This window comes from Oryctolagus cuniculus, chromosome 2 (assembly GCF_964237555.1).
Source record: "Oryctolagus cuniculus chromosome 2, mOryCun1.1, whole genome shotgun sequence".
Taxonomy (NCBI): domain Eukaryota; kingdom Metazoa; phylum Chordata; class Mammalia; order Lagomorpha; family Leporidae; genus Oryctolagus; species Oryctolagus cuniculus.
Window position 1 is genome coordinate 148788620 of NC_091433.1, and position 26383 is coordinate 148815002.

The 26383-nt window shown below is 37.8% G+C and overlaps 1 protein-coding gene across 6 annotated transcripts in view; it reads left to right on the forward strand.

The window, feature by feature from the left end:
* PSME4 (proteasome activator subunit 4) overlaps nucleotides 1-26383 on the forward strand; it is a 101612-nt gene that overhangs the window by 40181 nt on the left and 35048 nt on the right. For all 6 annotated transcript variants that reach the window (XM_051842889.2, XM_070069122.1, XM_051842887.2 and 3 more), the window contains 14 exons: nucleotides 1869-2055; nucleotides 3912-4001; nucleotides 5849-5913; nucleotides 6059-6209; nucleotides 10038-10136; nucleotides 10386-10455; nucleotides 10923-10990; nucleotides 12309-12524; nucleotides 13393-13550; nucleotides 14382-14477; nucleotides 22621-22676; nucleotides 23944-24000; nucleotides 24457-24512; nucleotides 24601-24699. In XM_051842889.2, the coding sequence (XP_051698849.1) occupies nucleotides 1869-2055; nucleotides 3912-4001; nucleotides 5849-5913; nucleotides 6059-6209; nucleotides 10038-10136; nucleotides 10386-10455; nucleotides 10923-10990; nucleotides 12309-12524; nucleotides 13393-13550; nucleotides 14382-14477; nucleotides 22621-22676; nucleotides 23944-24000; nucleotides 24457-24512; nucleotides 24601-24699 (1468 nt within the window). The remainder of the gene's footprint in view (nucleotides 1-1868; nucleotides 2056-3911; nucleotides 4002-5848; nucleotides 5914-6058; nucleotides 6210-10037; nucleotides 10137-10385; nucleotides 10456-10922; nucleotides 10991-12308; nucleotides 12525-13392; nucleotides 13551-14381; nucleotides 14478-22620; nucleotides 22677-23943; nucleotides 24001-24456; nucleotides 24513-24600; nucleotides 24700-26383) is intronic.

Consider the following 26383-nt stretch of genomic DNA (forward strand, 5'->3'; position numbering starts at 1 on the left):
TTCTACTTGGTTGCTTGTCTTTTCGTTATGGCTTCTGTTTTTGTTTCACCATGCTTATTTCTGTTCATAGAGGAGAAATTCATTGATCAGCTTTGAGAACATAGCATTGACTCAGTGATACAGAAGAAAAGTTCATTACCTATTATTTTCCTGAATTATGTAATTTTAAGTATATTTTTTACAGTGTGAATTTCATTGCATTTGTTTAGTTTTGTATATTGAGACAAATAAAAATAGACCTCTACTTGCCAATCATTATCACAGTATAGTCTTATGCTTCTTGAGAGAGAGCTTTCAATTTAAAAAAAAAAATTGAGAGGCAGGCACACACACACACACACATATCATATCTGCTAGTATACTTCTCAAAAGTACACATTGGCTTCTGGCTGGGACAGAAGCTAAGAGCCAGGAACTCAATTCAGATCTCCTCTGTGGATGTCAGGAATCCAGTTTTTTTGAGCCATCACCACTGCCTCCCAGGGTCTGCATTAGCAGGAAGCTGGAATCAGCAGAAACCAGCAACCTAGCCCACACAATCTGCTGTAGGACATGGGCATCTTAATTCCTGCCGTTCAGTTTTTGAGCATTCAAGAGCAAACTACTTAAGCTTTCTGTTAGACCTCTGTTACCCAAACTTGAGCCTATGACTTCTCTCAAAATGCCTTTGTCAAAAGTAGAGGAAGGATGTTGATTTATAGAGCTCATAAGGATCTAACAATTGAGTTCCATAACAGTTTGTCCAGGGTTCCTAGTAGAAGAATTCAAATAACATATTTTCTAATCACTGTTGAAACAGGGTAAGTATTGATCCCATTTACTTGAGATAGGTTACCTTGTTAAAGATCTTGACCCAAGTGGGTCTCCATTATCTATAAATTTCACTTGTTCTGTCTCACTGTGTCTGTCTTGACATAAATATTTAAGTTAGATTGTACCTCACTTTCTCAACCTCTGTTTTTTATGTGTGCATATTATGGCACTAAAACTCTTCCAGCGTGTACAGTTTACTTAAAAAATGGATCATGGGAGGTAGGCAGTTTCTTCTGTTTTCAGCCCTCGGTAATCTTTGCTGCTTGGCTTCCTTCGGATGGCAGAAGCTAGCAGTCAGTGGTAGCTTCCTTGATCCTCCCTGGGAGGGAGGACCTTCTCCTGTCTTCATAGCTGTTTTGCCTGTTTCTGTGTTTTTCTGCTGATCATGAATAATGAGGTACATTTTTAGTCGAAAAAACTTCAACTAACATTAACTTAGGTTTGAATGTTTTTCATCCTAGTTATAAATCCTCCTTTTTCCCCCATCTGAAATATAATGCACTTTCCTTTATTGCTTACCTTTGCTGTGTAAGAATAATTTGAAATGACTGTATTCTAGACTTAAGATTCTCAGAAGTAAAATTACTAAGAGTGGATTGGCTCTTAAATAATGAACAGTCAAATCTTCCCCCTGGTTTATTTACTCTGGGGTTAGGAATATTCTGATAACTGATTTGCAATTTTAAAAGACAAATCGTTTTGAAAATTATGCAATAGGAGGAATTTCAGCTTTTTTCCTGAGATTGTTTTTCCTATGAAATGGAAGATTATTTGTAGTTTATTATTCCTGATAATTTAGCATTCACTGGCCATCGGATTAGTATGATGCAAATAGTATAATACAAGTAACGCAGTCTACAAGTTTATGCCCTTTGTCACTGTGGATTTTGCATGGAGAAAGGTAGCAAGATAGCAAGGGGTTGGAGAGGCATGCAATAGTCTTGATATACCTTTTCATCATGGAAATTCTTGTGCTGACCGTAAATCTTTAAATGAAATTGCAACTTATGAATTTATTATATTTAATGTTTTAAAATTTTGTTTTCAACCTGTAGAACATACCCTGCACTAGAGACATTAACAGAACCTCACCAGCTCACAGCTACTTTAAGTTGTGTAATTGGAGTAGCCCGCAGCTTGGTATCAGGGGGCAGGTGGTTTCCTGAAGGTCCAACACACATGCTACCTCTGTTGATGAGAGCATTGCCTGGGGTGGATCCAAATGACTTTAGTAAATGCATGGTAAGTGTATTGATGGTTTAATTTGTTGTTTTGAAGTTTTAATTCTGTTAATGGACATGTTTTTAATTTCTCTTAAAAATACTCTAGAATACAGTTCAATATAAAATCTGCTAAATGGTAACACAGATTGTTTCTAGATATTAATTTTAGTTCTGTGGGCAACTGCTCTGTATAATGCCTTCCTTTAAAAGTAAATTGATATATATAACCTGTATGTATTTAGTGATCATATGATGCCTTAAAGCTCATTACTATTTTTCTTAAATGCATATGATAAAAATCATAGTATATGATCATTTGCACTTCCTTTTATCTACTGCAAGAGGATGTGATGAACAGTTACTAGATGTATGTAATATATCAGATCCTGTTTGTACATGTCTTCTTGGACTTACCACTTTGTTCATCTTCCCTCTTATCTAGTCTGTAGCTTCTGCATTAGCAGTTAGTTCCTTCCTTCCTTCCTTCCTTCCTTGCTTTCCTCCTTTCCTTTCTTCTTTCTCCTTTCTCTCTCTCTCTTTCTCTCTCTCTCCTGTTTCTGTCTTTGTCTTTCTTAGTTACTTATTTGAAAGGCAGAGTTATAGACAGGCAGTGATAAAGTTCTTCCATCCGCTGGTTTAGTCCCCAAATGCCCAAAATGACCAGAGCTGGGCCAATCTGATATGAAGCCAGGAGCCTGGAGCTTATTCTGGGTCTCCCACATGGGTGCAGCGTCCCAAGGACTTGGGCCACCCTCTGCTGCTTTCCCAGGAGCATTAGCAGTGAGCTGGATCGTATGTGGAGCAGTGGAGACTCAACCGGCGCCCATAGGGGATGCCGACACTACAGGTGGCAGCTTTACCTGCTATGCCACAGTGCCGACCCCTAGCAGTTTCTGTTTAATCTTATTTCCTGTGAAATTTTTAGGTGGTAGACAGAGTAACTTATAATTGACAAAAAGTTAGAAAACTTTGTGTTAAAATTTTAACAGATAAGGGGGCCAACACCGTGGAGCAGTAGGTTAATCCTCCACCTGTGGAGCGGGCATCCCATATGGGCGCCGGTTCTAGTCCTGGCTGCTCCTCTTCCAATCCAGCTCTCTGCTATGGCGTGGGAAAGCAGTAGAAGATGGCCAAAATCCTTGGGCCACTGCACCTGTATGAGAGACCAGGAAGAAGCTCCTGCCTCCAGATCGGTGCAGCCCTGTCCATTGCAGCTATTTGGGAAGTGAATCAATGGAAGGAAGACCTTTCTCTGTCTCTACCTCTCACTGTCTGTAACTCTACCTCTCAAATAAGTAAATAAAATCTTTAATAAAAAAAAGAAATCTAACAGATAAGTGTATGAAAACAAATTCACTATAATTTCATTTTTTAAATTTATTTATTTGAAAAAGCAGAGTTACAGAGAGGCAGAGAGAGGTCCTCCATCTGCTGGTTCACTCCCCAAATGGTAGCAACATCTGGAGCTGGGCTGATCCAAACCCAGGAGCCAGGAACTTCTTCCAGGTCTCCCATGTGGATGCAGGGAGCCAAGCACTTGGGCCATCCTCTACTGCTTTCCCAGGCCATAGCAGAGAACTTGATCCGAAGTGGAGCAGCCGGGACTCGAACCAGTGCCCATATGGGATGCCAGCACTGCAGGTGGTGGTTTTACCCACTATAACACAGTGCTAGCCCCACTATAATTTCATTATTAAAGCAAAATCTAGTTAATCATGAGGAATATATAAATGTTTAATTCCAGAGGAAATATATAAAGAAAGATTTTGGAATTTCCCTCAAAATAATTTATTTGGATACTTTATTGTAGTTTATGGTATACATGTATTGAATGAGAATTAAGTAACATGGAAAATCCTTTGCATCTTCCTGTAGATCACATTCCAGTTTATAGCAACATTTTCTACTCTGGTGCCTTTAGTGGATTGTTCATCTGTACTACAAGAAAGAAATGACCTCACAGAAGTAAGGATATTTTCTGGTTATCAAATGGTTAACCAAGTTGTTTTTTTCCCCCAAATTCTAATCATTACTTTATTTATTTATTTATTTATTTATTTATTTATTTATTTAGACAGGCAGAGTGGACAGTGAGAGAGAGACAGAGAGAAAGGTCTTCCTTTTGCCGTTGGTTCACCCTCCAATGGCCACCACGGCTGGTGTGCTGCGGCCGGCGCACCACGCTGATCCGAAGCCAGGAGCCAGGTGCTTCTCCTGGTCTCCCATGGGGTGCAGGGCCCAAGGACTTGGGCCATCCTCCACTGCCCTCCTGGGCCACAGCAGAGAGCTGGCCTGGAAGAGGGGCAACCGGGACAGAATCCGGCGCCCCGACAGGGACTAGAACCCGGTGTGCTGGCACCGCAAGGCAGAGGATTAGCCTATTGAGCGACGGTGCCGGCCCTAATCATTACTTTATATGCACAGTAATATGTCATAGTTTAAAAACAACTTTGAATAGATTCTATAAAATAAAGTTACTGTTTTGTGATTAGAATGATACAAATGGAAAGCCAGGCCTTCGTTGGTAAGATTGTGTATAAAACACTCACCACAGCCAGATCAAAAGTAGGCCAATACTATAAACAGCTGACACCTGGAGGAGTATTTCAATTTCGTTTCACTTCTCAGTGAAAAGTGTGTTGTTAAGCAGAAGTGGTATCCATCATGATATAGTGCGAATACATCTGTCTGGGGATTGATAGAATGAATAGAGATTTTCTTTTTCTTTTCTTGACAGGCAGAGTTAGACAGTGAGAGAGAGACAGAGAGAAAGGTCTTCCTTCCATTGGTTCACCCCCCAAATTGCTGCTACGGCCGGCGCGCTGTGCCGATCCAAAGCCAGGAGGCAGGTGGTTCCTCCTGGTCTCTTATGCGGGTGCAGGGCCCAAGGATTTGGGCCATCCTCCACTGCCTTCCCAGGCCAAAGCAGAGAGCTGGCCTGGAAGAGGAGCAACCAGGACAGAATCCGGCGCCCCAACTGGGACTAGAACCCCGGGTGCCGGCGCCACAGGCTGAGGATTAGCCAAGTGAGCCGCGGCGCCTGCCATGAAGAGATTTTCTTCATTTCTTTCTAGTTCTGTTAAAACTATTGTGGCATATCCATCCAAATAACTTACTTAGATACTTCATTTTATTTATTGTTCTCTATTGCAAAAATGTTTTTTCCTGATTTTCATTATTTGGGTGTTTAAGTAATGACATTTTTGTTTTATAAAAGATTTGTTTAGTTATTTGAAAGAGCTACACAGAGAGATAAGGAGAGGCAGAGAGTTCTTCGATCCACTGGTTCACTCCACATTGGCCACCATGGCCGGAGCTGCACCGATCCAAAGCCAGTAGCCAGGAGCTTTTTCCAGGTCTCCCACATGGTGCAGGGGCCCAAGGAGTTGGGCCATCTTCTACTGTTTCCCCAGGTCATAACAGAGAGCTGGATTCAGAATTGGAGCAACTAGGACCGAACTGTAGTCCATATGGTGTGTTAGCACTGCAGGCAGTGGCTTTACCTGCTACAACACAGTGCCGGCCCCAGTAATGAGATTTTGATCTTTACATATATACCAGCATTTTGAAAACTTAATTGACAATAAAGATAGTTCTCTGTTGGTAGCTTTTTGACGTATTGTTTATTTTGATCCTAAGAACATAGTAGATCAGATCAAGTTCTAAATCATTTTGCAGTGATAATGCTCTTTGTCACAGTACCCAATAGAATTTACTGTTAGATTCATTTGTCAGATGATAACTTATTATTAGTTGAGTAAAATATAAAGCTTTTCATAATTTTTGTCTATTTGTCTATTTGTTTGTTACAGGTAGAACGAGAACTTTGTTCAGCCACAGCTGAATTTGAGGATTTCGTCTTACAGTTTATGGACAGGTGAGCTTGTAGCCCAGATCTGTCCTGTCTTTTATTCAAGAAAATGAATGTCCTGTCCTATTACCTCTGGTTTTCTCCCTGTGTTGTCGTGACCTCAATTAGCCATTTTTAGTTGCTAAAATTGTACTTTGTTTGGATTATTTAGATGCTTTGGACTTATAGAAAGTAGCACATTGGAGCAAACAAGAGAAGAAACAGAAACTGAAAAAATGACTCACTTGGAGAGTTTGGTCGAATTAGGTCTGTCTTCTACATTTAGTACAATCCTCACACAATGTTCCAAAGAAATATTTATGGTAAGAGAGTGTTGCTACAAAAAATTAACTTCCAGTCTTTTGGTTTTATTTAATGTCTTAAAATTGAATTTTAGGTTAGTTCAAGTGTGTATATCATATCATGTCTGTTTATCCTTTCTAGCCATACTAAAGATTAAAAAGGATATGCACTTGAGCCTCATTATTCATAAATTCTATATTTTCATATGCACTTACTTGCACAAATTTATTAGTAGCCCCAAAAGTCAGTGCTTTTATTAGAACAACAGTGGAGTGGCCAAAAGTTTGAGTTACCTGATGCACATATTCCCAGCTGAGGTGGAACAAGGTAGCAGGCACTCTGCTTTCTTGTTCCACTGTTCCTAAACAAGTGTCCTTTTTGTGATCTGTTCACTGCCTCCTTTTTCAAACTTGTGTTCTTTTCATTGATGATTTCACTATTTAAAACATATTAAAAGTAGATCCCCAAAAGGTTAATGTTTAAATGAGGGCTAATGTTTCTAAGCTTAAAAGAATTGGGCTGTGTCAAGATTTATCAAATAGGAGTTACAGTGCTGTTGACTCTGTGTTCAATGTTAATGAATCAAAAATATGTTAAAAGTTGTCTATATGGGCTGGCATGTGGCAGGTAAAGCCTCTGCCTCTAATTCAAGTGTTCCATATGAATACTGGTTCCATTCCTGAATATTCCACTTCCATTCTAGCTCCCTGCTGATGTGCCTGGAAAAGCGGTGGAAAGATAGCCAAATCCATGGGCCCCTGCTGTCCATCTGGGAAACAGGGAAGAAACTACTGGCTGTTTTGGCCATCTGGGAAGTGGGCCAGCTTATGAAGGGTCTCGCTCTCTCCTATGCTGTCTCTGTAGCTCTGCCTTTCAAATAAATGAAATCTTTAAAAAAAAATAAAAAGTTGTCAGGGCCTGTGCTGTGCTGTGTGGTATATGGGTTAAGCCACTGCCTGCAGCACTGGCATCCATGTGGGAACTGGTCAAATCCCTGCTGCTCCACTTTTGCTCTGGCTCCCTGCAAATGCACCTAGGAGTAGAGGACCACCCAAGTGCTTGGGCTCCTGCACCCACGTGGGAGACCTGGAAGAAGCTCCTGGCCCCTGGCTTCAGCCTGGCCCAGCCCCCCCGCTGTTGTGGCCACTTGGGGAGTGAACAAGCAGATAGAAGATCTCTCGCTGTCTCTCTCCCCTCCTTGCCCTCTCTGCAACTCTGCCTTTCAAATAAATAAAAACTAAATTTTTTAAAAAGTTGTCAGTAAACAAACACACTTAAAACAAGGTTATGTACCCATCAATTGTTAACCATATTGTGACCAGAGGTTCACAGGAACCTAATCCTGTATTTCCCTTAACAACAGTGGTTCAGTATTTGCTAACTGCATGTTCACGGCAGCTGTAGAACCTAACTGCTGCAAGTAACAAGAAATTATTGTGAAATTTTACAATTAAAATAATTATCTGGCAGAGATGTTTGGGAGTTTTAAAGACAGTGAAAGAAAGAGATCGATCTTCCAACTGCTAATTCATTAGCCAAATGGCTACAATGGATAGTGTTAGGCCAAGCTGAATCCAGCAGCCTGCCACTTTGCTGGATCTCACACGTGGGAGACAGGGGCCCGGCTACTTGGACCATCATCTGCTTTTTTTCCAGAAAAGAGCTAGATCAGAAACAGAGTAGCTGGGCTTGAACCAGCACTCCAATATGGGATGTTTGCACAATGGATGCCCCCGTTTATGTTTTCACATGATAGAAATTAAATCCTAGGGGCTGATGCTGTGGCGTATGGGTAAGGCATCACCTGGGGCCCAACATGCCATTTGGGTGCTGGTTTAAGTCCTGGCTGTTCCACTTCAGATCAGCTCTGTGCTAATGTACCTGGGAAAGCAGCAGAAGATTGCCCAGATGCTTGGGTCCCTGCACCCACAGGGAGGTCTAGAGGAAGCTCCTGCTTCCTGGCTTTGGACCAGCTCAGCTTTGGCTGTTTCAGTCATCTTGGGAGTGAACCAGTGGATAAAAGACCTCTCTCTTTCCCTCCATCTCTTTGAAACTCTGCCTTTCAAGTAAATAAATCTTTAAAAAAAAAAAAAATCCTAAATATATCAGTATCAGTCTGGCTAATTGTGAAGGGTTAGAAATAGTTGTTCTCAGGGCCGGCACCGTGGCTCACTTGGTTAATCCTCCACCTGCGGCGCCGGCATCCCATATGGGTGCAGGGGTTCTAGTCCTGGTTGCTCTTCTTCCAGTCCAGCTCTTTGCTCTGGCCATGGAGGGCAGTGGGGGATGGCTCAAGTGCTTGGGCCCCTGCACGTGCATGAGAGACCAAGAAGAAGCACCTGGCTCCTGCCTTGGGATCAGGTGCAGCGCCGGCCGTGGCGGCTATTTGGGGAGTGAACCAACGGAAGGAAGACCTTTATCTCTGTCTGTCTCTCTTTCTCTCTCTCATTGTCTATAACTCTACCTGTCAAATAAATTAAAAAAAAAGTTGTTTTCATAAAGGCATTTGATGAACATTAATTTATCTGATACTGGTTGGTACTTTTTAGGTACAGTATGATTTCTTTTTGACAGGCAGAATTAGTGAGAGACAGAGAGAAAGGTCTTCCTTTTTTCCATTGGTTCACCCCCCAAAATGGCCGCCATAGCCGGCACACTGTGGCCGGTGTGCTGTGCCCATCCGAAGCCAGGAGCCAGGTGCTTCTCCTGGTCTCCCATGCGGGTGCAGGGCCTGAGCACTTGGGCCATCCTCCACTGCCTTCCTGGGCCACAGCAGAGAGCTGGACAGGAAGAGGAGCAACCAGGACAAAACCCGGCGCCCCAACTGGGACTAGAACCCTGGGTACTGGCGCCGCAGGCGGAGGATTAGCCTAGTGAGCCATGGCGCCAGCCATGTACAGTATGATCTATGATTTTTAACACCACATTTTATTTATGTTTCTTATCCCTTCATGTGATATTATCACTGTTAAATATATTAATACTGGTTAAAAGTTAGACTGGCAGTCCGGCACTTGGTGTAGTAGTTAAGACACTTGCATCCCATATTGGAGTACCTGGATTCAATACCTGACTCCAGCTTCCAGTGCAGAATATGGGAGGCAGTGATGATATCTGTAGTAATTGAGTTTTTGCCATCCGTGTGAGAAGACTTGGATTGAGTTCCTAGCTTTGGAGTCAGCCCAGCACTGGCCACCTGAGGCATTTGGGGAGTGAGCCGCTGAGGATGGTCGCCCCCTCTGTCTCCCTTTTTGTTTGTCAAATAAATAAGTTTAAATAAAGCTAAATTGCCTTATAGCTATGTGAACTATTTGTCTATGTTTAAAAAATGAACATTAATCATCTCTTGTTTAACTGAAAGTTGTTTATTGAAAACTATGATTGTTAACCCAGGTTAAGACCTCATTCTTTCATTCACCAAGTGAGTTAAAAATCTGCATGATCATGAAATTAAATAGACTGCTTAAAGTCTTTTAGGGTTGGAATAATTGTTTTTAGTTACTAGATTGACAATTATAAGTCTTAAATACTCTTTAAAAATCACTTTATTAAATTGGATTAACCAACAAGATAATTAAAAAGCAATTTGTGTCCACCAGCTACAATTTTTTGAGTAGGTTTCTGTACTAAGTAAATCCTGTACATCAGATGTTTAAAGTTAGATCAGCTGTGAAGATTGTAGACCCAAATGCAAATTTAACAAGCAAATCCTAATAAAAGCATATGGTTAAAAATTACTTGGTTATTTTGGGTATGTGCTGAATGTTCATCATTTTCTTTTCTGGTCAATAACTTGTTTAGTTGTCTAAAAAATGCTGATTGAACTTTCTCCTTATGTTTCTTAACAGGTAGCCCTTCAGAAGGTTTTTAATTTTTCTATTTCACATATATTTGAAACAAGAGTAGCAGGCCGCATGGTTGCAGACATGTGCCGTGCTGCTGTAAAGGTGAGTTGTGTTTTTTTAAAAATCAGTTAATGACTCAGTAACTAACATGTCTATACAGCAAATTATTTCAGACATTATACTTGTTATTTTTTTCATTCTTTGTTATTTCTATACATCAGATGTTATATTCTTGTTATACTTTAACTACACAATTTTTATTCACTACCGAAAATAGTACTAGTATATGTTTTGTGAGTGTTCAATATTTGCCTTTTCAAAAGAACCTAATTTATACAAACATGTTTTCAGTGCTGCCCAGAAGAAGCTCTGAAGCTTTTTGTACCACACTGCTGCAGTGTTATAACTCAGCTAACAACAAGTAAGTCAAAAGGTCTTTACAATTTTAGGTAAAATTTTTTTCTTGGTTTTTAGAAGTTTGTTAATGACAATAGACTCATTAAACTGTGCAGTGTTTTACTTAAACAGTTTTGCAGGGGATTGGAATTACCCCTAAAAGAGATAGCATCCAGGGTAACTGGTAGCTTAGAAATTTTAATTGATTATATTGATACTTTCATACAAAAATCCTCTATAGAGAGTACCTTCAAAAATAACATTTATTTCATGCAATGTAGGGGAGCAGAAATCCTTGCTCATAGGCTTATTTTCTTGAAAATTGAATTTCCTCCTCCTGTTGAAGCCAGTTCTCCTTCATAAAGAAGAAATGAAAAGTCTCTCTTAAAGAGACTTTTCTCAGCATTAGAAATATTAAATAGAAATACTAAATATGGATATTTTTAGTTGAATGTGTAGCTTTTCTCCCTGATAATATTTTGCCATTTTTAGATGATGATGTATTGAATGAAGAAGAGTTAGATAAGGAGTTACTATGGAATCTTCAACTTTTGTCTGAGGTATTGTAAATCTTTGGATTAAGAAAATACTAATATGAGAATGTTACTTGGTCTTAAGATTTACCCCATGGGGCTGATATTATGGTACTGTGGGTTAAAGCTGTGGCTTGTGACACTGGTATCCCGTAACAGAGTACTGGTTTGAGTCTCAACTGCTGGTTTCTGATCCATCTCTCTGCTAATGTGTCTGGGAAAGAAGCAGAGGATGGCCCAAATACTTGACTCCTGCCAATCACAGGGAAGACCCAGATGGAGTTCCAGGCTCCCGCCTTCAGACTGCACAGCCCTGGCAGATTTGGGGAGTGAACCAGAGGATGAAAGACCTCTTTCTCTTTTTCTCTCCCTCCCTCTCTGTCACTCTGCTTTTCAAATAAATAAATAAATCTTAAAAAAATATGTTGGTGGGAAGACAGAATTAGAAGTTTATAAAAAGAAAAAAAAGTATTTAACCCTTTCTGACAAAGGGCTAAAACATAAAAATTTTGAAAATTGGTTTATGCCTGCAGAATGTGAGAATTTCTCATACTCTTGTGTTCAGAGAAATCAAAGGAGCATGGTAATTGTTGATTACTACATGTCCAACTATCTTCTTGATTTTTTTACAGATTAATTTTAATGTGAGTAACATTAATTGAAAGCTTATAATTGGGAATTTTTTCCATCTACATTTTAAATTTGGCCATCAGTCAAACTTTATTTTCTTTTATGAAATTAGTCCATAATTTGGGGCTAGTGTTGTGGCATAGTGGGTGAATTTGCAGCCTGCAATGCCAGGTTCTAGTCTCAGGTGCTCTGTGTATAGTCCAGGTCCATGCTAATGTGCCTGGGAAAGTAGCAGAGCGTGTCTCAACTGCTTGGCCCCCTGCACCCACATGGGAGACCCTAAGGAGGCTCCTGGCTCCTGGCTCCGCTCTGGCCCAGCCCTGGCCATTGCAGCCATTGGGGAGAGAATCAATGGATAGAAGGTCTCTGTCTCTGTCTTGCCCTCTCTCTCTGTAACTCTGCCTTTCAACTAAATAGAAATCTTTAAAAACAAAAAAGAAAAGAAATTAGTCAAGAATTTAATTTTGTCTGTTTAAGGAGATAACATTCCTTTGAAAACTTTGTTACTGTGGTACATGAAAACATAACTCAGAAAATGTGTTTTCACTTTAAAAACAGTTATTAGAACATAATTAATAATTGTAAAATAAGTTGAAGTTATTTTTAAAAATACTATTTTAGTATATACCTCAGTAGCCATACATGGAACTTTGTATTGATTATTGATTCTTGATCTTTTAATTATAACATCCCCACCTAATTTTTTTCTTTTTAGATTACTCGAGTAGATGGGAAGAAGTTGCTTCTTTATAGGGAGCAGCTTGTAAAGATTCTCCAAAGAACCCTACATTTAACCTGTAAGCAGGGTTACACTCTGTCTTGTAACCTTTTGCATCATCTTCTTCGTTCTACTACACTTATCTACCCTACAGAATACTGCAGTGTGCCAGGAGGCTTTGACAAGCCTCCCTCTGAATACTTTCCTATCAAGGCAAGCATTTTCAATAATTCAGTATTCATGGATATATTGGGTTCCTTTTCTAAGAGATTCAAATATTTTTTCTTGTTTTGTTTAAAGAAGCCAGTTTGGTTTTTTAAGGTATACTATTAAAACTATTATTAAGCTGGTGCCACGGCTCACTAGGCTAATCCTCTGCCTTGTGGCACCGGCACATCGGGTTCTAGTCCTGGTCGGGGCGCCGGATTCTGTCCCGGTTGTCCCTCTTCCAGGCCAGCTCTCTGCTGTGGCCAGGGAGTGCAGTTGAGGATGGCCCAAGTGCTTGGGCCCTGCACCCCATGGGAGACCAGAATAAGTACCTGGCTCCTGCCATTGGATCAGCGCGGTGCACCGGCCGCAGTGCGTTGGCAGCGGCGGCCATTGGAGGGTGAACCAACGGCAAAGGAAGACCTTTCTCTCTGTCTTCTCTCTCACTGTCCACTCTGCCTGTCAAAAAAACAAAAAAAACAAAAAAAAAACAACTATTATTAGAATGTATTATATTTATACTGTATGACTTTGTGTGGAGCTAAAACTCAGGATTTCTTTTCTATTTGCATGTAAAACAAATTGTATGCCATATCTAACCTCTTTAGTTCCATATAATTTTATTGCTAAGTTAAATAGCCTCATGTAAACTTACTGTCATGTTGCACTGTTAAAGTGTACTCATTGACTGGCTTTTCAGGGAAACTTTCCAGGAGTGACAATGAAGGAGTAGTAGTTTTTTATGTCACTTTTTTACATGTTATTTGCTAAATTAGGTTTGTGTTATTTACACATTCCTGTGGAACCTTTTACATTGTATATGTGTGTTCTTTTCCACGTCTCAACTTGTAAAACAGTTGCTCTTCTTCTCTAGGACTGGGGTAAACCTGGGGACTTGTGGAATCTTGGAATTCAGTGGCATGTTCCTTCAGAAGAAGAAGTGTCTTTCGCCTTCTATGTGTTGGACTCTTTTCTTCAGCCTGAGCTCACGAAACTCCAACATTGTGGGGATGGAGAACTTGAAATGTCTAGGTTAGTTTTCTTTTATAATCAGTGTCATTTGGTTGCTGGCTAAACAGTTTTTTGTGCCTTTAATCTCTAGCATATATATTTTTTTCAATGTGTGATTTGAAAATCTGCCATAATACGCTTAGAAAATCCTTTGTCAAATTTTGTTGACAGTATTACAACATTTAGATATTTTAAGTAGAAAAACTGGGATTTTTCGTGCCATTTCTAGGAGAAACTGTCTCCTACTTCTATTTCTCTTGTGTATCTTTTGGAAAGTATATATAGGTATGCCCCTTTGAAAGAAACTCTTGTTTTACTAGACTCAGATTTTTTTTTTAGGCTGTTTCTTTTTAGTAATTCACTTTGGTGATCTTTATGTTACTTAAGGAAATATCTCTAGGAGGTTGTTTTGTTGAGTCCCTTGGGTGTTTAGCAAAAAATAGTTATTTGAAAGCATTAGGTTTTTATAGTTTGAATCTTTATTTCTGAAATAATAGTAAGAAAATTAGTATGTACCAGAAGTCTTTAATAAGCAAATTCAGAAGGAATGGACTTGGTAGAAACACACTGTTTTCCCTTTTTGTACATGGTAGTGATTGTGGTAAAAGCAATTCAGAATTGCTTCACAAGGAGAATTTCTATTGTGGTTTATTATTTAGAATCTGATTAAATGTAAATAGGTTTGATATTAGTAATAATGATCTCTAGTGACCCTATATTATTGAGATGGTACACTGTTTCTTTGCCTTAATTTTGTATATTCTCTTTGTGAAGTATTTTTACCTTGTCCTAGCCTCTAAAGTCTTGTTAAATGGAGATTAGAAATCTAAAATACGGAAACATCTTTTCTAGAGATGATATTCTACAGAGTTTGACCATAGTGCACAACTGTTTAATTGGCTCAGGAAACCTCCTACCTCCGTTGAAAGGAGAGCCAGTTACCAACTTGTAAGTAAAAATGACTACTCTACATATTTTACTATTTTGCTTTTTGGTATATATTTTAAGTCTTACTCAGAAAGTTACTTAACTGGTTTCACTATTGCTGTTGTTTCTGTATCACTTCAACCTTTTTATTGTCATTGTTAGGTCAGAAGTACTTGCAAAAATTAGAAGTTTAGAACCGGCGCCGCGGCTCAATAGGCTAATCCTCCACCTAGCGGCACCGGCACACAGGGTTCTAGTCCCGGTTGGGGCGCCGGATTCTGTCCCGGTTGCCCCTCTTCCAGGCCAGCTCTCTGCTGTGGCCAGGGAGTGCAGTGGAGGATGGCCCAAGTGCTTTGGCCCTGCACCCCATGGGAGACCAGGATAAGTACCTGGCTCCTGGCTTCCGGATCAGCGCGGTGCGCTGGCCGCAGCGCGGCGGCCATTGGAGGGTGAACCAACAGCAAAGGAAGACCTTTCTCTCTGTCTCTCTCTCTGACTGTCCACTCTGCCTGTCAAAAAAAAAAAAAAAAAAAAAAATTAGAAGTTTAAACTTAAAGGCTTTATTCAGATGTCCATATGGTACCTGAATAGAGTTACTTTAGGTGTTAATCTAAAAATATGGCAATATCGAGTTCATATGTTAGTTTACTGAGGTTAAGTTAAATGTTGTTCTTTTAGAAAAAGAGAAAATACTTGAGTATTTTTTCTGTAGTTAATGTAGATTTAGGATTCTTTAGCAAATGAAAAACTGAAATTTTTTAAAAAAAATTTCTTCAGTATTGTTCATAATAATTTGAACTCTTTAAAGCTACCAAATAGATTTCATGATTTTAAGTGTTTTTCAGGGTATTATTTTAATGAATATCTCAGTTTAATTCATTGCTGTTATTTATGCTGAGAAAATTGTTTTAGGGAGAGATTGGTACGTAACAACTTAAGCTTAATTTACTATGTAAAGGTTCATTTCAGTATTCTAAGATCATTTTGTTTTCAACATTAATGTCACATTACTGAATAAGTTAATGGAAACCACATAAAAAAGTCAGTTACCCTTCTTTCACCTCAGAAGACCCAAACGGAAGAATTATTTGCTTATGCTGCAACCATCTTGAAAAGCTTAAAGGGGTAGTTTAAAAATGTGGCTTGCTTATCGTTTCCATATTTTGTAGTCATTCTTGGAGCCATACTTTTCCATAATTCCTGCTTATTTCACAGTGAAAACTTTCTAGCCATTGAACTTTTTAGGTTGCTTATTAAGCTTTAAGAAGAAGTAGGGTCATTTCAGGTAAGAAAATCTGTTTTAAGTTTGCCGAGGACTTTGCTGAAATCTTTTTAAAGACTTAATTTTTTTATCAGTTTTATAGTTTTGATAGAGGAGCAAGTTTTCCAAAATTAATTTCTTGCAAGAAGTCATTGACTTTAGACTATTTAAAAATTAGAGACCTAAAGAAATTGTTGATTTCCTCCTTCCAACATGATCTTAGCAGAGTCACACCATAAAAACTTGATCCTTTTATGGCATTCAAAAAGTGATTTTATACTAAGTAAATTTAGCACATCAGTAAATTTGAGTTCTGCCTGAAGATGTTTAATTATTGTGCTCATTTCATCCAATCATTTATCTAGGACAGCAGCATGTATGACTGTTCATACTGGAACATGTTCAGGATTGAGTGATCATTAGTGTTCACTGCTGGAGGAGTGGCTCAGGGGGCTTTTCAGTTTTCTTCATAGCTCATATCAACATGGAGCTCTGTATTGTGTAGTTTCATACTGAATTAAAGCCAAACTGCTGATTTTCCTTTGAAAATATGTTCATCCTGGCAAGAGTTCTGTGTATTTGATTATTTTAAAGCCAATTAGATTTTTTTTTGTAATGAAATGGCATTTTTATTAAGGAAAAGAATATATTATGAAACTTTTTTGAATACCATAGAACATAAATACATTGTTAGTCTATATTATGTAACATAAGCTGTAAAATTAATCTTAAAAGTATCCTTATAGGCTTTTCCTGGAAAAATTAAAAGGGAAGCAAATTAGACTGAAAAATGTTATTTCAGACTTTTCACATTTGGAGTAAAAAATCAATGTAAATACTGTATAAGGATAACATACAATATATTTGATAGTATAAATACAGAAAGTTTATATATTTAAATATGAAAATATAAAGTATTTCCTAATGTATACTTAATATTCTATACTAATAAGACAAAAACTGAAATTTTTAAAAATCATTGAATAATGCTTATTTTTCTGGTTCTTTATAGTTAGATACATCCATGCCTGATAATTCTACACAAAGTTGAACTAGAATAAATGGGCAGCTCTTTGCCTTTAAATTCCAAGAAAGCAAATTTGTAAAGTTTTACTTGAGCTTTTAAATGTTTCTTTAAAAATTCTTTCCAGTTATAGCTGACATTACCTTCATCTGAAATTTCAGTTTACTTTGGTAAAATGTAATTTTTGTATTATTTCTTTTTTTTAAAAAAAAATTATTTATTTATTTGAGTAGTATAGTTACAGACAGAGGTAGAGACAGAGAGAGGTCTTCCATCTTCTGGTTCACTCCCCAGATAGCTGCAATGGCCTAGCCAAAGCTGGGAGTCAGTGGCTTCTTCTGGGTCTCCGACACAGGTGCAGGGGCCTAAGCACTTGGGCCGTCTTCTGCTGCTTTTCCAGGCCATAAGCAGAGAGCTGGATTAGAAGAGGAGCAGCTGGGATATGAACTGACATCCATAGGGGTTGCCAATGCTGCAGGCAGAGACTTAGCCTACTACATCACAGCGCTGGCCCCTGTGTTTATTTCCCATAGAAAACATTTTGACACTTTTGCAGCTGGTGAATTCTCACCAAAGTATTAAAATAACAAAAACAAAATGCCTTCAAAATACCTAAAATGCTTAATGTAATAGAGATCAATGGTTGTTAAAATCTTCTAAATCTAAGTTGATTTGAAAAGCCTCAGGTGGTTCCATTTTTCTGTGGTGTGAATTCATGTTAGTACGAAAAAGGAGTATCTGCGCATAGCCTAATTCACGGGGAATATCAGCAGTTTGAAACCAGTAAATGTAAAACCAAAAAACTTCTAGTTTAGGATATTTCTCCATAGAAAATAGAGAAAAATGTACTAGATGGGAGAGAAAAGGGAAAGCTTAATTGTGATGAATGCTTTAGTGTAAGACAAGGCACCTGGGATAGTATCTCTTGTTTCAGTTTGGTTCTGGTTTCATCAGACACTACGCATTTCCTGAAATGCCAGCACATAGCAACTCAAATGATTTTTTAAAAATTTCTTTGTTATATAAATCTCAACTATGTCAAATACTGTAGCTTCTACAGTTATTTTTGTTAGATTACTCAGTATTAAGTTTGCCCTCTGCATGATTTGGTAGTGTATAGTATTTGTCTTCTGGAAAATCTGGTGATGAAAAAATAGAAATGTAGTTTATTTCTGAGTTCTCTTGTAAGAAAATCTAACTTAGTTCTTAATAGAATATATAGGATGGTCTTAATGTGTCATTGTTCAGGGAAGTGGCTACTAAATCTGAAAACCTATTTTCTGTATTATGTGATTAGAGACTGACAGAAAATAAAAGCTAAGTCCTAAGTATAAAGGTAAATGATCTACCTAAGGGTATCCACATTGTACTTTTGAGGCTTTGGCAATATAGGGTTATGAAAAAACGTTGGAGCTATAAATTTTGCAGTTTCAAAGAATGTATATAGTAAGGTTCTTGAGGGCATTTAAGGGTAAATTTTCTTTTAGTTCAATTTAGAGCAATTTGAATAGTTAGCAGTTTTGTCAAATATCACAGTTGCTGAATTAATCTTAAAATGGAACCTCTATTTTGCTGTTACAACTTTCAGTGTTTTAAGAGAAATATCTGTGGCGTAGTTTATACTCATGGTTCTGCCCTTATAGATGTGGAAGTTGGATTGTCTTTTCAGGATCACACAGAAATTTTGGACACTTGCCTTTATTCCTGAAATCATCATTAATTTCTCCTTTTGCAGTCCACTCTATATAATAGCCTTTTAGGTCTAACCAGCTATCACAGGATGTAAAAAACTAACATCTAAAAAAACAGGGTTACTCAAGGTAGAGGAGTCATCACTTTTCATCTCAAAAATATTTCTTTTTACTTTGTGCCCCCTTTCCTCTGATAGATCTGTTAAATCATTCTTAGGACCTTAGCTTTTACTAACTTTTCATTCGAAAAAAAAATTCATACTTAAGGTCTGAGAGTGAGACCATTTCATTGCTATGTAAAAGGATGTGTTGCTTATGCAATGAGGGGCAGGGCTAGCTAACCTCTCTTGGCACCTCCAGGAAACTACCCAGCTCTGCTGGGGAAGCTGCACACAGAAAAGGAAACAGTTACTACTCCACGGTGAGTAACCCTGTTTTCTCCTTATTTCAACTTCTGACTGTTTTCATTGATTTTTTTTTAAAAAACTTGTGTGTCAGACTTGGGAATATTTCCTATTCTCAGAGTTAATTTTAAATCTAGCAGTATATAGGATTTCTCTTTACCTAGCAACCCTTTATTCATATAAAAGTGAGAACTAGCCTTTCATTTGTGTTTATAGTTATCGATGCCAAGGATTGAATTAGATAATAGAACACAGAAATAGGCCAGATGTCTCTTGTGATTCTCTTATACCTTGAAGTGGGAAGAAACATATCAGTGCTTGGTTTTATGTCTTTTATGTTTGTTTTTATTTGGGAGGAGGATTATTAGGATGAGTAGGGTGTTCCTTCACTAATACATAGGAGAAATTTTGTGTTATTGATCACAGCTGTTCCATGACAAGTCATGTAGCCCATATTTACATATTTTATTTGTGTTATATATTTTTATTTTGTTAGTCATTTCTTCCTTTTCTACCATCCTTCCTTTCCTACCTATGGTTATTTTCATAGTTCTTCTATAATCAAATCTAAAGAGGATTGCCACCTAGTGGTACAAATAATATAGTTGTGAAAAATTAGTATGTCTTTTTAGTGGCAGAAATATTTTAATAGAAAGGCTTTTTTTTAAATAAACTAGATGGTTTGGTACTCTAGGACCTATGAAACTGATTTAAGTTTATTATATAGATGGTATCACTTAAAATGTGTTGAAATTATTTCTCAGAATTAGATTTACTTCCTGGAGTGAAATGATACTAGTTTTATAAAATGAACTAGTGAATGAGTATTGGTAGAGTGATGATATTAAAGTTATATATATTCTTATTACGTTAGCCTTTTGTTTTTAATATTTATTTACTTATTTGAAAGAGCAACAGGGAGAGATGGAGAGGCACCCTCTGGTTGACTCCCCAAATGGCCACCAAAGCTGGTCTGGGCCAGGTTGAAGCTAGGAACCAGCAACCCTCCACCGTTACCTCCCATATCGGTAATAGGGGCCCAAGTACTTGGGCCATCTTATTAACTTCCCAGACACATTAACAGGAAGAGCCAGGACTCAAACGGTCTTTCTAATATGGAATGCCATCCCTTCTAGAGTGGCTTTCAATCAGCAGATAGATCTGTAAGTGTAGACAGCATGTTAAAGTCTGTTCAGCTAGCATAACATACATAACTAAAAGTTATCAGAGCAGTACAACCTGGGAACACCTATGCCTATAATGTGACCATAGAGATACAATCAGGAAGTCTTCCTTGGGTAGTGAAAAGAAGAAGATCAGAAGAAATATTTTGTGTAAATATTTATACTTGCTGACAAATACTTAGCATAAAACATGTCAGCTCAATTAGAGTATGATTAATTTGTGGTATGTAAGAAAAGATCAAATTAAATCTGAATCTTAGGTAAGCATAAAAGGAGCTTGTGGTAGGTAAGAAGTAAATTAAAACTGAAATATGTATCTAACTAGATACCTTATTTACATATTTATATATATCTGTATCTGGAACAACCCTATTTTCTTATTATGTTAATATTTAAAATCTTATACAAGATGGCATTTTTTAAATAAAAAATACTATTTCTTTAGATTTTTTAGTAGGAAAGAGATTCACTGACCTATGGATTAAAAAGAAATAGCAAAAAGGACTCTGCTACCATTTTTTTTTTTTTAATTTTTTTGACAGGCAGAGTGGACAGTGAGAGAGAGAGAGAAAGGTCTTCCTTTTGCCGTTGGTTCACCCTCCAGTGGCCGCCGCGGCTGGTGCGCTGCAGCCGGCGCACCGCGCTGATCCGATGGCAGGAGCCAGGCGCTTCTCCTGGTCTCCCATGGGGTGCAGGGCCCAAGCACTTGGGCCATCCTCCACTGCACTCCCTGACCACAGCAGAGAGCTGGCCTGGAAGAGGGGCAGCCGGGACAGAATCCGGTGCCCCGACCGGGACTAGAACCCGGTGTGCCAGTGCTGCAAGGCGGAGGATTAGCCTAGTGAGCTGCGGCGCTGGCCCTACCATTTGTTTTTAAATGCGATTACAGTGTGATTGGTATTACTAGAACCAGAAAAACATACAACAAAACTTCAAACTGTCAAATGATAATAGAGATTACTTCTTAAATCTTAATTGTAAGAGTGATGTGACCATAATTAGAATTCATGCTTGATTGATTATTACATGGTAGTAGTTATGGACTGGGTAAGATATAATTACAGCTGTACATTGGAAAACTACTTATGTTTATAGAAGCAGTGGGGAGACAAGTATTCTCAAACGACAGTCTATGACATGCACTTACCCGTGCTCTAACAAGAATGAGGTGGGAGAGGCAGTAACCCTCTTGCTTTATCCTTAGTACTCTCTAAGCACAGGCTTTTCTCTTTGTTGATGAAATCTAATTTCAATTGACTCAAAGTTCATTGTAAAGGAATTGGAGTTTATTTTTTATCGACCAGGTTTTGGATATTTATGTACTTTTTGATCACACACAAATTTTCAGGATGCATATGGAAGCTGTTGCCAAAGGTTGGGGCTTTATAGAATGAAAACTAAATTTAAACAGGATTTTGAACTTCAAAGTCTCTTAAAAAGCAAACTAGCATTTTATCCTATAAAATACTTCTAAGTTTTGAAATAAGTTAGTAAAACAGAAGCCACGCTATCAGCTTTGTTTTGCATCTTCAGAAGGTTTTGCTATCCTAGGCACCAAAGTATGGCATAAAATACAGTTCAGTATTCAGACATTTTAATAATAATGTTATCAATTACTTAGATAAATAGCAGAATTCATAACTCAAATAATGACATGGAAATAACCCGTTTAATTGAACAACTTTTGAAAGGTATGCAGTAGATCTGTGGGTATGTTTGGTTAAAAACTAGCATTTTCTTCATTACAAGGGCTGAGTGGTCAGTTCATCAGTGATAAATAGTAATAATACAATTTCTCTTTATTAATTAGCCTCATATGAATATACTTACATGTTTCCTGGACCTTTGTGCCCATGTTCCTCTTCTTAGAAAGTAATGTATCTTTGTTTATAAGCTACTGAATTTAACCTCATATTTTGAAATGTTGGAAATTATTTTTTCTTTGAAGAAAATTGAATTTCAGGTAGATAGATTCTTATTGTATAAAATCTGTTCTTGCATACCTAAAAAGTGACATGTAACCATTTGATGAGTTTAGCTAGATTTTATTGTGGTGACAATTCTTTGTGGCAGCTCTTTAATTAAAAAGTATGTTTTTGCATCTGAATTTCTTCAAAATGAGTAGCATTTTGCTGCAGATGTTAGGAAATATCCCTTTTGCTAGTTTTAAGAGGAAAGGAGCTGATCATCTAAAGCAGCTTATATTATATATGCTTAATAAAATTTGATTGTGAGTTTTAACTGTTATTAAATCATTTTAAAGCTGACTTTTCTTTGTAAAGGTATAAAAGTTTATCATCAGATCTAAGCTTTTACAATTGAAAATTAAATATCAACATGTTTCTTTGGGAGATGAATTTTTTTCCTTGAAGTCACTAAATTAACATTTTCTTTAAGATTAATGTTTCAGTAAAAAATGTATTGTTAATCTTCAGAAGGATAGAATAAAGAAGTGTTGAAGATGGGAAATCTATATTTCATAAAAGAACATTTTTTTGTTTTAATTTAAACATTCTAGCAATGAGACTTTCTCCTTTAATCCTTCATGATGCTTCATATTGGTATTATTAGTAAGTGTAAGCACTCTTGTTTTTATACAGGGTACCAAGTATGGTGTCCTTGGAAGAGACAAAGTTGTATACTGGGCTTGAATATGGTATGTGACTCCTAATCTGAGTAAATCTGTGCATTGTTTTGGTCAGTTACTCTCCAAGTGTTAAAATGGAATAGTTTAATAGCTAGGGTTTTCTTAGTCTCTTTGTTATAAAAATGGATATTAATACAGTGAACAATAGTCATTTTTACTTTTTCTGGAGAGGCTAGACAATTTTTTAAATAGTCAGTAGGGGCTAGCGTTCTGGTGTTGCAGGTAAAAGCTTCCGCCTGCAAACCAGCATCCCATATGGGTGCCAATTCAAGTCCTGGCTGCTCTATCTCCAATCTGTTCTCTGCTAATGCTCCTGAGAAGGGAGCAGAAGATGGCACAAATCCTTGGGTTCCTGCCACCCATGTGTGAGACTCAGAGGAAGCTCCTAGCTTCAGCCCAGCCCTGCCCTGGCTGATAGGGCTATTTAGGGAGTGAGCCAGCAGATGGGAGGGTTCTGTCTGTCTTTCTATGTCTCTGTCTCTCTAACTTTGCCTTTCAAATAAATAAATACATCTTTAAAAAATAACAATAAAAAAAGAATAGCCAGTAAACAGAAACCTATCAGTAAATCAGTATTTGAGTGATTTATGTATGCAGATGTAGGTGCCCATGTGGGATGTCAGTGCTGCAGACTGTGGCTTTAACCTGATGTGCCACATCACCACCCCCAGAAGTAGGCTTTTATACTGTTCATTTATTGTAGAACTCTTTTAGGACTGATACACTTGATGTGAATGAAAATGTTGTAATCCTTATATTCTAATAATCTTCATATCGTAGTGATTTAAATTTTTTAGTAATGTTTATTGGAAACATTTCATTGTATTAATTTAATGTTCTGAATCTAACACTAATAGATACTTAGCACATTTCTTCATTGCTGGATAAATAGTTATGTACATTGATTGCTAAGGTATAATTATTTTCTTGAGTTGACTTACCAATGACTAATTCAAAAATTCATACACTTCTGATCTCTAATTAATGACTAGAGCATTTGAAATATTGGCAAAAATTGTTTTTCTCTTCCTCTTCTCCTTGTCTTTTTCATGATCCTGCCAATAAGGCTTTATAAATAGTTCATTTCAAATGTGGAGGTTTTAGAAGTTATTCTGCATCTTGCATAGCCACTAATCCAACTATGATAAAGATAGACTTGCTTATTTTTTGCCCGGATACTTTATCTCCTCTTAACATAAGCTGCTGCTATAAATTTTGATAAGTCTGAAGATCATTCTGTGTCTAAAATTCCTTCTATTTTTTTTTTTTTAAATAGATCTATCTAGAGAGAACCATCGAGAAGCAATTGCTAGGGTCATAAGGAAACTTCTTAGTAAGTATATATGTGCATTTCACTTATTTGTACTATTAAATAGTTAGGAATTATATTCTATAGCATGCATGCTTTTTACTTAACATTTTAAATTCTAAGTGGTGGGGCCAGCATAATGGTGTAGCAGGTAAAGCTGCCACCAGTGACACCAGCAAAGTGCCTTTTTGTGTCCCAGCTGCTCCACTTGTAATCAGCTCCCTGCTAATCCCCTGTGAAAAAAAAGAGTGTGTATGATCCACGTGTTTTGGCCCCTGCTACCCATGTGGGAAATCCACAAGAGGGTCCTGGCTGCTGGTTTCAGCCTGGCCCATTGCAGTCATCTGGAAGTGAACCGTGGATGGAAGATCTTTGTCTCTGTCTCTTGTTCTCTCTCTCTAACTCTTTTAACTAACGGAATGGGATTCATAGAGTAGTTCATAAAGTATTTTAACTAAAATTTTTTTTCTTCTATTGTAGACCACATACTTGTTAATTCAGAAGATGATACAAAGTCATTGTTTCTTATCATAAAGGTACAGTTGTCATTTGATAGTTGCATAATTATTGTGATTAGGCTTGACTTGATGACTTGTAAATAAAATTTGAAATTTTGTGACACAGATTATTGGAGACCTTTTGCAATTCCAAGGATCTCACAAGCATGAATTTGACTCCCGATGGAAAAGTTTTAACTTAGTGAAGAAATCAATGGAAAATCGGGTCAGTATTTTCACCCAAGTATTTAAATTAGTTTTTTTAAAAATGTGTAATAACACTTTGATTTGGGTATTAGTCATTGTACAGAGCGAGTTTCCCTATAAGTCAAGGCAGCACGTTTAAAAATACATAACGACTGTAAAAAACATAGTGTAAGTCAAGTGGGTCCTGGAAGAAAATATATTTTCCTTGCGCAGATTCATCTATCAGTTTCCATGATTGTATCTGAACTCCCAATAGAAATGTGAAGAACAGTATTTAGCCTGCCTTCTAAAAGCTTGAAGGAATTAAAAATAAGGAATTGTCACAAGCATAAATTTAAAGCATTGCATTTCATGTAAATAAATCAGAAAAAGATAACATTGCATTTGTGCTCTGGCAGAAATCTGTGTAAACTTCTCTGGGAGCAAAGAAGGAGGACCACCTAAATGAGCCAGGAGGTGTTCATAGCACTGTTCTTCTGTAGGAAGACTTTCTTTTTATAAGAGACATTTACTGAAATCGGTTCTTCAAAGATGATATGAAGTAATTGTTTAGAGAAGTGGTGTTAAGTATTTTAGACAGAGGGTATGTCATATGCAAGTGCAGGGAGATAAAAAAAAGTGTGGCACGTTTTAGGGAGCAGTAGCTGTAGGGAAGAGTGGTAGGGGGTAAACTAGGTTGTTTATATTTTGCTTGTTGAGAAAAAATGCTTTGGTTTCATATTTAGTAGTGCAGGTGCCATGAAAGGTTCTTAGGTAGATCTGAGCTGGACATTGGAAGGATCAGTATTCAGTTCACTAACACTGAAAAGCTTTGCTACAGCTGAAAAAATAAGTGCTGGGAGATTGATACTGGAAACAGGGAGAGCTGTTAAACTACTATAGTCCAAGTGAAGATACAGAGCCTGAATGAAATCACTTACAATTGGGATGGAGATGAGGCATTTTGAAGAAGATGCAGTTGTGGGTACTTGCTGGCTAATTAGATGAAGATGTGAAAAGAGAACAATCTTTGAAACATGGATATGTATTTTGGTGACTAGGTAGGAGATCATGTGTGTTAAAGCTTGTACTAATACTATAATTTTTAGCAATATAAATGATTCTCTATTCTGTAGTAAACTTGGAGTTACCCTAAAAGGCTATTAATATAACAGATGAGCAGTTTTCTTAGTAGCCTTTTTTTCTACTTAGAGTATTTAACTGAGTAAGAAACAACTCTGTTGCTCTCCGTATCTGGATCTGTTAATAACCTGTCAGAAAAGAGCAGTGTTGGATATGAAAGGGAGGTGATTCTCTTATTAGCCTTAACATTAATACCATCAAGATGGTATTTGTTTAGAATTAATGAAGTTAGGGGCCAGCGCTGTGCCATGGCCAGTAAAGCTGCCGCCTGCAGTGCCAGCATCCCATATGGATGCTGGTTCAAGTCTTGGCTGCTCTACTTCCGACCCAGCTATCTGCTACAGCCTGGGAAAGTAGTGGAAGATGGCTCAGATTCTTGAACCTCTGCACCCTCATAGGAGATCTGGAAGAAGCTCCTGGCTCCTGTCTTCAGATCAGCCGAGCTCTGGGCTGGAGAAAGATACAGAGTTGCATAATTATATGGAGTTGCGGCCAACTGGAGAGTGAGCCAGCCAAGTAGAAGACCACTCCCCACTTCTCTCTCTGTGTAACTCTGACTTTCAAATAAATAACTCTTTAAA